Below are 13,863 nucleotides of genomic sequence, written 5' to 3' on the forward strand. Positions count from 1 at the left end.
AAGTGTTGCAATTATGTGGCTCCTGACTTGCGTGGGTTCAAATAGAACACTACTTGTCTGTATTCACTCGTATATGCCTTTTCAATTCAAGCACTACAAAGAATCTTTTCCCACAGGTCTTACGAAGTTACGGCTTCTCACCAGTGTGGATTCTTCTCATGTGGACCATCAAGTTACTACTACATCCGAAATCTTTCCCACATGTTTTACAAGTAAACGGCTTCTCACCTGTGTGGGTTCTCATGTGGACCATCAAGCTATTACTATGTCCGAAATCTTTACCACATGTTTTGCAAGTAAACGGCTACTCACCTGTGTGGGTTCTCATGTGGACTGTCAAATCTCTACTTTGTTTGAAATCTTTCGCACATGTTTTACAAGTAAACGGCCTCTCACCTGTGTGGGTTCTTATATGACTCTTCAATGATGATGTCCGAGTGAATGTTTTCTCACATGTTTTGCAAGAATATGGCTTCTCGCCTGTATGAGTTCTCATGTGGACCATCAAGCTACAATTATGTCCGAAATCTTTCCCACATGTTTTACAAGGAAACGGCTTCTCACCTGTGTGGGTTCTCATGTGGACCATCAAGTTACTACTACATACGAAATCTTTCCCACATGTTTTACAATTAAACGGCTTCTCACCTGTGTGGGTTCTCATGTGGACCATCAAGCTATTACTATGTCCGAAATCTTTACCACATGTTTTGCAAGTAAACGGCTTCTCACCTGTGTGGGTTCTCATGTGGACCATCAAGCTATTACTATGTCCTAAATCTTTACCACATGTTTTGCAAGTAAACGGCTTCTCACCTGTGTGGGTTCTCATGTCGACTGTCAAATCTCTACTTTGTTTGAAATCTTTCGCACATGTTTTACAAGTAAACGGCTTCTCACCAGTGTGGATTCTTCTCATGTGGACCATCAAGCTACTATTATGTCTGAAATCTTTTCCACATGTTTTGCAAGTAAACGGCTTCTCACCTGTGTGGGTTCTCATGTGGACTGTCAATTGACTAGTTTGTATGAAACCTTTTCCACATGTTTTACAAGTAAACGGCTTCTCACCAGTGTGGATTCTTCTCATGTGGACCATCAAGTTACTACTACATCCGAAATCTTTCCCACATGTTTTACAAGTAAACGGCTTCTCACCTGTGTGGGTTCTCATGTGGACTGTCAATTGACTAGTTTGTATGAAACCTTTTCCACATGTTTTACAAGTAAACGGCTTCTCACCTGTGTGGGTTCTAATATGAATCTTCAATGATGTTTTGTGACTGAATCTTTTCCCACATGTTTTGCAAACGAACGGCTTCTCACCAGTATGGGTTCTCATGTGTCTCTGCAATTTTAACTTAAACTTAAATTCTTTCCCACATGTGTCACATTTGAAAGACTGTTTACCTGTGTTAGTGGTACGGTGAATCTCTAACAAGTTAGAGTTGTTTACATTGTTACTGTGACTTCTGCTTTTGCGATGTTTTTTCTGTGATTTCGGCTCTGCATCTCTAGTTGATCCTGAGTCTCCATGCTCGCCTCCTCTCTGATCTTGGCTCTCAGCTTCATGAGAGATGTGAGAGAAGAGCTGGTGGTCACTGTTTGGTACCGATACCACAGAGGTTATAACTGGCATGTTGACAACAGACTCTTTCTCTGCAGCATTCAAGTAAAGAGTCTGAACTTCACTGTTGTCAGCTTCCTCATGAGTAGGAGTCAACATAAAGGAATCAGTCTCCTGCTTCAGTACAAGCTGCTCTCCCTCCTGACTGGTGCAGAGTACCTCCTGTTCATCTTTAATCTGTGGAGGATCTGGGTCCTCTTGGTCCAGACTGGAGTTCCTCTCCTGAATACAGAGCTGCTGGTCAACGGGAACCTCCTCCTCCTTACAGACATGTTGCTGTGGGAGCTCTGGAGGGACAGAGAACAAAAGCAATATGATACTAACGTTACTGTGATGAGAGAAAAACGGACATCTGAGCAGACAAATACAACCAGTATGTCTTTAAACCATTATGTACGTAGCCCCCCTAGACCCCTAGGAGAACATTTTTATCATCTCCTTCCCCCGAGTTAGGTATCTCGTTCCCCCGAGTTAGGTATCTCCTTCCCCCGAGTTAGGTATCTCGTTCCCCCGAGTTAGGTATCTCGTTCCCCCGAGTTAGGTATCTCGTTCCCTCGAGTTACTTCATAGAGCACTTCTTCCAATCATTCCTGACTGTCCACACATTGCTGATGTACAGAGCCCCCCTAGATGATTTACTTCGATAAAGTGGGAAAGATATTGACAGATTCAAACTTCCTGGGTCAATAACTCATAACAGAAACATTGTTTAAACACAAACAACGTCTCTTTCTAGTAAGGTAGACAACGAGCTACAACCTCATTTTAATCAACACATAACGTTGGTCTCTATGCGCAGCCGGCGGTGGGACGAGTGGTCAGGGACCTTCTACAAAATGCAACCCCGAAAAGAGAAAACTATTCAATAACTTCAGTATTATGCAGTGTAGTACCACCAAAATCACTTCACACATCAATGGCCTCTTCCTGATTATACTTATTAAACTAATTAAAACATTTTGATGCACTAAACTTTATAGAAGTGAAGTTATTGAATATTTTTCCCATTTAAAATTCACCAAAATTATGCAAAAGCATATTTTTATATCGAGAATTGTGTAAATTTACTGGTATTGGTATCGACTACTAGATTTCTGGTACCGTGACATCCCTATACTTGGACGCATAAACACCTTTAACACTTACAAAACACTTGTCCAGGATATTGTCTTTTCTGGTCTGGTCCTTAACATACTGTTGGAACCCAGGTAACACGGTCTCCAGGTAACACTGGTTCAAGTCCCCCACCACTACTGCAAGTAGCCAACAACCAGTAGCCTCTCATCATGGAGTCATACTGCCCATCTTTATAAAGATCATAGTAGTAGTCCTCACCTCTCCTGTGTAACTGGATCTCTTTATAAAGATCATAGTAGTAGTCCTCACCTCTCCTGTGTAACTTGATCTCGGGTTTCAACACGATATCCAACAGTCTGCGCTGACGATCGATCTCTTCCTCCTGCTCGACGATAGTTTTCTCTAAAACTCTGAATATTTCTTCAGCAGCAGCAGTTAGTCGCTCGTTAACAAACTCTCTCAAAGACTTAACTGAAGACATTGTTGTTTGATCATCAAGTGAAGAGTTACCCGCACTGCGACTACAACATCGTCTTCAGCTGACTGAACAAAGCAGCATGCAGCTCATGACGCTACTAGTAGTGTTGTTTACTTCTGCTGGGTGTCACACTGGGAAGGTCCAACAGTGGACTTGAGGCAGCTTTTCTTTCCGCCTTCATACCTTGGAGGTCTACAGACCTTGTAGCCTATAGAACATATTTACTGCTATTTATTTTATTTTTATTTTTTTACATAAGTAAATAAACGAAACAAGATTAAATATTTTTACTTTAAAAATATTTTTTTAAATATAGAAAATAAACATATAAATGTATATACAATAAATGGACCAACTATTGTTATTTTTTGTTTGCAATTGAGTAACTTTAAGAAATTATGAATAAATGTAATATTCAAAGTTTGGTAGCTTACATTTCAGATTGATTTAGCAACCGTTTTCATCTTTTTATTAACACATCATGTTATAGAGTAGGCTAATACAAACAAATATTTAAAAATATATATTTTAACTTTAAAAATATATATTTTTTAAAAATATAAAAAATAAACATTTACACTAGTTACATAGTACATATAAATTTGATGCTTTTTTACAATGTACGCTACATTTCACAAAGAATTGAGAAAATGTTTAGAGGTCAAAAACAGTCTGCAGTATAGCTAGTACAGCTTTTCTTTCCACTTTCATACCTTGGAGGTCTACATACCTTGTAGCCTATAAAATATATTTACTGCTATTTTTTTTTACATGAGTAAATAAACAAAACAAGATGAAATATTTTTACTTTAAAATTATATTTTTTTTAAATATAGAAAATAAACATATACATTTGTACATTTATACACAATAAATGGAGCAATTACTTTTATTTTTTTTGCAAAATGAGTAACTTTTAGAAATTAATAATAAATGCCTCATTCATTGTGCCCTTAAGGAGAACAAATCGTTACTCCAAGTCCTTTATCCCTTCTGCTGTTAAGCTGCTGAACACAGACCATACCCATTTTAAATGACTATTATTTAGAGGAATTTTAAGATATGCTGTTCTTATATATTGTTCCTTATTATTTGACTTTTATTGCTATAATCCTATGTATTTATATGGTTCTTATTGTAACTTGTCCCTCCAACTGCCCCATGCCTTTAATATGTTTCCTTTGACTTTAATTATTGGTTGTCTGTTGTATGTCAGACAAATACAACGAGTATGTCTTTAAAACATTATTTAAAGATTTAGATTCATAAATGTCTTATTCAAAGTTTGGTATTTCAGATTGATTTAGCAACCATTGTTTTTAAAAAAAAATCTTTTTATCAATATATCATGTTATAGAGTAGACTAATACAAAAAAACATAGGCTACCAACTGCTGCTGTTGCATTTATTCAAACTTGTGTGTCAGTAGTAAGGATGTACATGTATCATTCCATAATGACATTTGGAACGTTTTAGTAAACTACAACTGTTTTTTTATTTTTTGTTTAATAGCAGTCAATGATTTAGCATGAAAAAACAAAAAAACAAATAAGCAGCGAAGGAAGAAGAATTCAAATTGTTCCTCTCCTGAATACAGAGCTGCTGGTCAACGGGAACCTCCTCCTCCTTACAGACATGTTGCTGTGGGAGCTCTGGAGGGACAGAGAACAAAAGCAATATGATACTAACGTTGCTGTGATGAGAGAAAAACGGACAACTGAGCAGACAAATACAACCAGTATGTCTTTAAACCATTATGTACGTAGCCCCCCTAGACTCCTAGGAGAACATTTTTATCATCTCCTTCCCCCGAGTTAGGTATCTCGTTACCCCGAGTTAGGTATCTCGTTCCCCCGAGTTAGGTATCTCGTTCCCCCGAGTTAGGTATCTCGTTCCCTCGAGTTAGGTATCTCGTTCCCTCGAGTTACTTCATAGAGCACTTCTTCCAATCATTCCTGACTGTTGAAGGAACTGGCCTTCTACCTCCGAGAGGTCAAGGCCCAGTTACGTGCTGGTTAATCTTGTATGACAAAGAGATTTTCCAAACAGACGGGTCAAAGCATAATAATACAATTTATTCCGAACAATTAATGTTGCATAAGTAAAATAAAAGAGTATACAGATATCTGGATCCAGTCTACGTGTCCCTGACAACATACAGTGCATGGGTCAGTTCGCGAAGTCTGAACCCCGAGCTATCACTGATCCAGCCTATTCATAGTTTACACAATATTAATATTCATGAGTTATGGCACGTGATGTTTTTGCTGCATATCTTCTTCTTTGTTTCTCCTTCTGACTCCTTTCTCTCTTTGACCTTGCAAAAGAACAGAACGTACATCCTCCCTGTCCTCGCAAACACTTCATGCACAACAAATCCAACAATCAGGTTATTGCAGGTCATTGTAAGCACTTTTGTACATAATAAATCCAACAGACCCTCTTTTGAACTTAACTAAGTTCACCTACAGATATATTTATTATAAGCATAGATAATGTTACGAACAGATGTATTAATTATAAGCATCATCACACAACCTCTTCAGGGTCAACATCTTCACTATCCCCCACCATTTCCAGGAGACCCTGTCTCTCAGCTTGGAACATGGCCATCTGATAAGAAGGAGGTGCATCCGGATGCTTTCGTTGCACAGCAGAAATAATCACACGCTCAGTGAGGTGGCGAATACATGGAATACAGCAACAACCACATAATACTAAGCATGCACACACAGCAAGGATTGAGGAGAATAGAGATACCACCATGGACTTCCATTTCCCAAAGGTACGGTCTAACCAGTCGTTAATGGGGCTGTTGATACCTGAGTCATCGTGCATGGATTCAGACAGTGTCCGGAGCCCCTCTAGCGCCTTAGTTACAGTCCCGTCCGGCGCTGTATTGTTAGGGATGAAAATACAACATGAGTCTTGGAACATTGAGCATACACCGCCTTTCTCTGCCAGCAGCATATCTAATGCCATTCTATTTTGGATCACCATCAGTGACGTAGGAGCCATTTGTTCAGCTAGTCCGGCAATTGCATCACGGGTTAGATTAGTCAAACGGAGAACATTATAGTGGATGTAGTTAATGCGGTCAACATTTTTGTTAGGAGTGATAGGGATCAGAGCACTTATTACAGGTATGTTTTCAAAACCTGCAGCTATTTGGTCAGCTAGTTTATATTCATTAGGGGAGCTACCTCATTACATCATTCTTTATAATCTTGGTTTAGCCTTCCCCCCCTTGTAGCCCACACCTTCCACCCTGCTTCTGAGTGAAAGCATTGTCTATTGTTAAAGAGTTACTTGTGATTAGCTATTTTTAGCAGAGTGCAGAGGCGAGGATGATAAGTAATGTATCTAAACTAGTACAGTCTGTGCTTTCCCAGGTTATTCAGATTTATCTGAGTACACAAATTCTACACAAGGGTCATGGTATTTTCTCTCACATTCCCTCCTTTTATCATGAATAACTAAAATGGTAACTGAAAACACGAAAATACATGATGAATTGCATTAAGATAGTAATATGAAATGAAAACATTTAAAATACATGACAAATCACATTAAGAAAGTTTGTACAGAAGAACGAGGACAAGAGAGGTAAACACAAATGCTACAGCAAACGCCACTAGCAGTTTGCCGCACTGCATGATGCTTCTAGTTTGTTTTCCTGTGCGCAACTGAAAAACTTTTATCCGGGTGGTCCTATTTTATACTGGTTTGGGAAAGGAAGTGAAACTTCTCTCTGGTGGATTCTCCCCACCCCTGGTTTCTCTTTTTATCTATTTTTAGCATTTATTCTAAGCAACAAGTTTTAATACAATGTGATATATAATGTTTTTCAAAAACCACCTAGATGAGTCCACCTAAACAACCATGTTAGCCTGATTTAACTGTAAATACAGGCAAGACCTTGTAACCTTCTTTCCCTTATGTGTATCTCATCACAGTCACAGTTTATACAGTATATGAAAAATAAAAAATATACGTGACCCTCTTTTCACGTAGCCTGGGCTCCTTGTGGGGCTGCCTCCTCTACTGCTTCAGGTCCTGTCCTGCTGCTGGAGCACTGTGTTAGGTGCCACCAGTTGAGTCCTTTTCCTGCAAGCTGCACAGCTGTTGCAGTTCTGGCCAGAACCTTGTGTGGGCCTGTCCAACGTGGCTCCGACCACTTCCTCTTTAACACCTTCAACCAAAGGTGTTCCGGGGGTCCGGGGTCAGGTCCTGGAACGTCCTCTGTGACAGGGGTGACAGGTTTGTCACCTGTATAGAAGAGAGCTGACACAAGAGCATTAACCTTCAAATAGTATGGTCTGTAACCGAGGTCAGGAAGGGGAGAGGGGTTTTGGGACGGCCCTGGGAAAGGTCGGCCACACGTAAGCTCAAATGGTGTGAGTCCTGTTATTGTGGATGATACACAGTGCCAAATTTGTGTTGTAGTCCCAGAGCCTTTTCAACAGATTGCAGGTCTTTATTTTTGAAATGTGAACCATTATCTGACCTGATCAATTTAGGAAACCCATGTTTCGGAATGTACTCATTCACCAGACATTTAATGACTGATTTTGCGTCCTCTTTTCCCGTAGGGTAGGCCTCAACCCAACGTGAAAATGCGTCCACAATTACTAGGAGGAATCTTTTCCCCCCAGCCCTTATTCCCATATCTGTGAAATCAATAAAGATTTCCTGTACCGGGGCAGTGGGAGAAGGATGTTTTCCTGCCCTAGGAGTGATGGTAGGTCTGATGTTACATGTACTACATACGTCACACTTAGTCAAGAAGTCAGTTATAGTAGCATGTTTCCGGGGAATCCACCAGTGGCGGAGATCTCGTAACATCTGTTTGTGGCTTTTATGGTCAAGTCCATGAGTCTGAGTCAGTATTGAGGACATCCAACAGGGGGGCATAACTATTTGATCTCCGTTATACCATATACCATCAAACTGTTCTATAGCTCCCTTATCTTCCCAGATGGTTCGTTCTGCTGCTGTGGCAGATTCTTGAGCTTGTATAATGGAGAAATCAGTTATCTCAGAACCGAGATCTGCTGTGGTCATGACCATCATAGTAGGTAAATACCCTGCCGCCTTTTTAGCAGCTGCATATCTGACACAGGGGCTGGCTCTCTGTTCTTGTGTGTCTAGCAAAATGCTACAATAGTACAATACGTTCCTAGCTCCTCTGTGTTTCTGATATAAGACACCATGGGCTGTACTAAGCTGCTCTGAGACATCCAGATGGAATGGTTGAGAGTAATCTGGGAGAGCGAGTGCTGCGGCCTCTGCCATTTCCTGCTTGAGGTGGATAAACACCTCCTCGGCCTCTGTAGACCATTCTAGCTCAGCGGTGAGATTTCTCATTCCAGCCATGGTTACCATTTGTCTGAGTAACTGAGTGTCGCCTGCATAGTTAGGGATGTATTGTCTTGAATACCCAGTCAGCCCTAAGAATGATAACATCTCTTTTACTGTCTGTGGTTTCGGATGGTGGAGTATTGAGTCACGATGAGCTGGAGACATTGCGGTGCCCTTTGCTGACACCATTCTACCTAGGAACGAAACTTGTGCGCGACAACACTGAAGTTTTTCCTTTGAGACTTTGTAACCGTAGTTATGTAACCTCAATAACAATGCATGAGTTAGTGACAGGCATACCTCAGCCGAGGGTGCGGCCACTAACAAGTCATCTACATATTGTACAATAAAACACCCCTCAGGGAGTTCAAGGCCGGCTAAGTGAGTTCTCAAAGTTTCATTAAAAATAGAGGGGGAGAGTATAAACCCCTGTGGTAACACATTATATGTCAGCCTTTGGCCTTCATATGTAAATGAGAAAATGTCCTGTAAATGATCTGCTAAGGGCAGGCAAAAGAAGGCGTTAGCCAAATCTATACATGTGAAAGATGTATGGGCTCGGGTGAGCATCGAGAGAGCAGAGTGGGGGTTCGGTACTGGTGTAACAGGAGTCAAAACCAGCTCATTGATGGCTCTTAAATCATGAGCCATTCTGTATGAGCCGGAGGGTTTGATTACTGGCAAAATGGGAGTGTTCCACTGAGAGTAAGATTTTCTTAATACCCCTGCCTTTATCAGTCCTTCAATCGTAGGGGAGATACCCTGGGCTGCTTCCACTTTATGCTTATACTGAGGTCTCCAGATAGGGCAGTAAGTTTTCATCTCGAAAGTTACCGGTTCCATGCTGCACCTGCCAACATCAAAGGGGCCGTAGACCACAGTGAGGAAGGGAGAGCTGCCAACATGGAAGTGGCTCCTTCACCATCTAACATCTCCCTACCGTGGTGGCGTGTTAGTAACTCATGTTTGCAAATACCTGACACTGCATTGTAAAAGGAGAGTCTATATATGTTAGAGGATGGTGAGATTGAAACCCCCAAAAGGGAAGTGGGAACCCAGTCTGTCAGAGCGACTGCTGCCTTAACCATGGGGCCTAAGTCTTTAGCCTGATGTTTTGGAGCTATGGCTAGGGACACATGGGGAACAGCTTCTTCTGACATGCGATACCATTGTTCTTGTGCTGGGGTTAGTTTTACTGCGGCTGCTACTCCTGCTGGTGCTATATAAACATCTCTTACTCCTATCCCCCAGGTTGTATCTAACAGATTCTGTTGGAACTCATCTTGATACGTAAGATCATTATTTCTGTCATAATTCAGAGTGCAGTGGGGAGGATCGGGAACAGGGAGGTAAGGGTGTAGAGCCCTAATCCATGGTTGCCACATGTTGTAAAAGTCAATCAGAGGGTTTCTGTCGGCTAGCAGGGTCCAATATATGTCTGCACAGGGTGGTGGGGCATCAGGTGAGGTATCAGGACTCAACATGCACATGCGAACAGCACTGGAGGGGGAGGAGCACACCATTTCTTCTCCTCCGCGGAAACTCACTATCACAGCTTCTGGTGAACAATGTACAGAAGCCCCCAGTGCTGCCAAAACATCTCTTCCCAGGAGATCACGTGGACAATCAGGTGCATACAAAAAGGGGTGCTCCATCACCTGTCTCCCAAGCCGGACAGGAAGGGGAACAGTAAAAGGCAGTCTTTGTTTAGTGCCGGAAAATCCCAAAACGGAAACATAGTGAGAGGAAAGGGAACACAGAGGTTCAGCTAAGGTGGAGTAACGTGCTCCCGTATCCACCATGAACCATCTTCGTTTTCCGTTCACTGTCAACTGGAGACAGGGCTCTGCCAGCCCCTGTCCCTCCATCTCCGTCGGGCACCCCTATGGGAACATTCCTGGTGTATATGGACCAGGTGGAGGTCCCTGCGCAGAGTACCCGCTGTATGCCTGCATTGGAGCTAGCTGTTGGTTTGGTGGAGTCTGTATTGTTGGCTGATATGACTGCTGTGGAGGCCCTCTCATCTGCTGTTGTTGTTTCTGAGGACAGTCACGTGCCCAGTGATCCGGGCTTCCGCAGATGAAACAACTGCCTCCTCTTGGTTGGGCATACCCCCTCCCCCTGCCTCCTCCTCTGCCTCTATTCCGGCCTTCATGATAAGGGGGCTGCTGATATGGGGCAGCTTGGTAAGGAACATGATACTGGGGTTGATACATAGCCTGTGGCGGGCCCTGCAGTGGATAAGGATTCTGTGGCGGGGCTGGAGCTGGTGTTACAATTTGAGCCATCTGGGTATCTTTCTCTTTCCCTCCCTTTTTCTTATCTGTTGCACGAGTCCGTGCATCTGCCAACTGTAATTTAGTCAACTGAGCTACCATCTCTTTTAATGACTCATTTTCCTCTTCCTCCTCCTTGGTTTCTGCATCCTGATGATGGCAGAAATGTGTTTCCCATCTTGATGATTTTGCCCCTGCCATATCTGGATTCTCTTGCATCTTTCTCTTAACTCCTTCCGGAGCATGTTTTAACAGAGCTATTCTGAACAGAGGCTGCTGTGATTCTTTATCTGGGTTCACCCCCGTAGCCCCCGCCCACTCTGTCTTTGCTCTTTCTATGAACGTGCGTCCACTCTCCCCGTTCTTAATCTTAAACACCAAGCTGTGGAGCTTACCCGCTGGTATGGGATACTTTTGTCTAATAGCATTACCGAAGGAGGTAGCATAGGGGTTAAAGTTCCAAAGTACCACCTAACACTTGAAACAATGGTGCCATAACTTCGTTTGTATAATCACTGTCCTGTGGGGTTGGTACCGGACTAGGGGTAGGAGGAGGATAAGGAGGGGGGTCGGGATGTGAGCCAGGTGGGTACTGCTGATGGAGGGACATGTCATGTGGCGGCTGGCTAGTATGTGGGTTTGGTGGTGGGGGTGCGCTAGGACTGGGTGAGGGTTTCACTAGTGGTTTTGCTTCAGCGGTTTTTGCGTGGGTGGCTTTCGTCTGGCTGCCTAAGGCTGATAGTGCAGCCATCTGTATCAAATTATATTTTACCAATTTACTTGCCAACTCGTCTTCTTTCTTCCTCAATTTCCTCCTTACAAACATATGTCCCTTTTCTTTGTCTTGTCACTGGCATGAATTTGGCTTCACTTCCCGTGGCTGGAAAATGCCCTTCCTTCACTGTCATGTTATACCACTCATCTAGGTCTTGAGTCTCTTTATTTCTAGTCTTAGGATCAAATGTACAGATTACATTGGTCCTGACTTTAACCCATTGCTGTCCAAATGATAAACGGGGAGGCCCACAGCCACCCCGTTCCTCACAGTCTTTGTCAAATTCTCCGTCCATTCTGTCCAGTACTATTTCACACAGGTTTATTCAGTTTATGACAGTAACTAGATTCAGAGTAAATGGGTCGCTATGCCCCTCGCTGTGATCCTACCAACATAAGCTTCTACTGGACACTTTGATGTTCCAGCGATGTTCGCCCAGTATCAACAGTAAGTTTTAATTTTCCTCTGAATACTAGTTATTAATGTACACTCATACAGGCGTTATTTTTACACGCTACTAAAAAGGGCAGCTTTCCTCCTCCCAGTTTTCACTAAAAGGGCAGCTTTAATCCTTCCAGTTTTCGTTACTAAAAGGGCAGCTTTCCTCCTCCCAGTTTTCACTAAAAGGGCAGCTTTAATCCTTACAGTTTTATACGCCACTAAAAGGGCAGCTTTCCTCCTCTTAGTTTTACACGCTACTAAAAGGGCAGCTTTCCTCCTCCCAGTTTTCACTAAAAGGGCAGCTTTAATCCTTATAGTTTTACACGCTACTAAAAGGGCAGCTTTAATCCTTCCAGTTGTTACCAAAAGGGCAGCTTTCCTCCTTTCAGTTCCACCAAAAGGGCAGCTTTCCTCCTTTCAGTTCCACCAAAAGGGCAGCTTTCCTCCCTTCAGTTTTACCAAAGGGGCAGCTTTCCTCCTTTCAGTTTCACTAAAAGGGCAGCTTTAATCCTTTAAGCTTCACTAAAGGGCAGCTTTTCCTCCTTCCAGTTTTTACTAAAAGTCTTTACTTCTGCAACATCCATCACTACAAAGGAGATTCAGCACGACAAGAGAGATAATTTAGAGTAAGCCAATATGCAGAGTTCGATACAACAGGTTCTGCTCACCTTTAAGATTTCAGGGATCCCTTTCTCTCTCTCGCCGGTCTGTCCGTCCCTTGGACACGCTTCTCAATGCCGAAGATCACGTCGGGGTCACCAATTGAAGGAACTGGCCTTCTACCTCCGAGAGGTCAAGGCCCAGTTACGTGCTGGTTAATCTTGTATGACAAAGAGATTTTCCAAACAGACGGGTCAAAGCATAATAATACAATTTATTCCGAACAATTAATGTTGCATAAGTAAAATAAAAGAGTATACAGATATCTGGATCCAGTCTACGTGTCCCTGACAACATACAGTGCATGGGTCAGTTCGCGAAGTCTGAACCCCGAGCTATCCCTGATCCAGCCTATTCATAGTTTACACAATATTAATATTCATGAGTTATGGCACGTGATGTTTTTGCTGCATATCTTCTTCTTTGTTTCTCCTTCTGACTCCTTTCTCTCTTTGACCTTGCAAAAGAACAGAACGTACATCCTCCCTGTCCTCGCAAACACTTCATGCACAACAAATCCAACAATCAGGTTATTGCAGGTCATTGTAAGCACTTTTGTACATAATAAATCCAACACTGTCCACACATTGCTGATGTACAGAGCCCCCCTAGATGATTTACTTCGATAAAGTGGGAAAGATATTGACAGATTCAAACTTCCTGGATCAATAACTCATAACAGAAACATTGTTTAAACACAAACAGCGTCTCTTTCTAGTAAGGTAGACAACGAGCTACAACCTAATTTTAATCAACACATAACGTTGGTCTCTATGCGCAGCCGGCGGTGAGACAAGTGGTCAGGGACCTTCTACAAAATGCAACGCCAAAAAGAGAAAACTATTCAATAACTTCAGTATTATGCAGTGTAGTACCACCAAAATTACTTCACATATCAATGATCTCCTCATAGGTGTACTACAACACTTAGTTTGGAAAAATACGCTTTCGCATAATTTTGGTGAATTTTGAATGGGAGAAATATTCAATAACTTCAGTATTATGCAGTGTAGTACCACCAAAATCACTTCACACATCAATGGCCTCTTCCTGATTATACTTATTAAACTAATTAAAACATTTTGATGCACTAAACTTTATAAAAGTGAAGTTATTGAATATTTTTCCCATTTAAAATTCACCAAAATTATGCAAAAGCATATTTTTA

At 42.1% G+C, this 13,863-nt stretch overlaps 1 protein-coding gene and 2 long non-coding RNA genes across 3 annotated transcripts; all 3 read right to left on the minus strand.

The window, feature by feature from the left end:
- Nucleotides 1-304: 304 nt before the first annotated feature.
- LOC141760259 (uncharacterized) lies at nucleotides 305-3,185 on the minus strand. The gene is made up of 3 exons (XM_074622922.1): nucleotides 3,014-3,185; nucleotides 1,243-1,914; nucleotides 305-987 (listed from the first exon to the last, which is right to left on the minus strand). The coding sequence occupies exons 1-3, from the start codon at nucleotides 3,183-3,185 to the stop codon at nucleotides 305-307; spliced, it is 1,527 nt and encodes a 508-aa protein (XP_074479023.1).
- Nucleotides 3,186-6,795: 3,610 nt separating this feature from the next.
- LOC141760284 (uncharacterized) lies at nucleotides 6,796-13,274 on the minus strand. Its single transcript, XR_012592313.1, has 3 exons — nucleotides 12,956-13,274; nucleotides 12,704-12,855; nucleotides 6,796-7,424 (listed from the first exon to the last, which is right to left on the minus strand). It is a non-coding gene; the product is annotated as an uncharacterized LOC141760284 (long non-coding RNA).
- On the minus strand, nucleotides 8,376-12,056 carry LOC141760280 (uncharacterized). The gene is made up of 2 exons (XR_012592309.1): nucleotides 11,051-12,056; nucleotides 8,376-10,851 (listed from the first exon to the last, which is right to left on the minus strand). It is a non-coding gene; the product is annotated as an uncharacterized LOC141760280 (long non-coding RNA).
- Nucleotides 13,275-13,863: the final 589 nt, after the last annotated feature.

This window comes from Sebastes fasciatus, chromosome 22 (genome assembly GCF_043250625.1).
Source record: "Sebastes fasciatus isolate fSebFas1 chromosome 22, fSebFas1.pri, whole genome shotgun sequence".
In the NCBI taxonomy this organism is placed as follows: Eukaryota; Metazoa; Chordata; class Actinopteri; order Perciformes; family Sebastidae; genus Sebastes; species Sebastes fasciatus.

Excerpts from the sequence above, each read along its gene's own strand:
- LOC141760259 (XM_074622922.1), bottom strand. The coding sequence starts at position 3,185 with ATGTCTTCAGTTAAGTCTTTGAGAGAGTTTGTTAACGAGCGACTAACT. Across the intron at positions 1,915-3,013 it reads GATCAAGTTACACAGGAGAG|AGCTCCCACAGCAACATGTC; the intron begins GTGAGGACTACT and ends CTGTCCCTCCAG. Across the intron at positions 988-1,242 it reads TCATATTAGAACCCACACAG|GTGAGAAGCCGTTTACTTGC; the intron begins GTGAGAAGCCGT and ends GAACCCACACAG.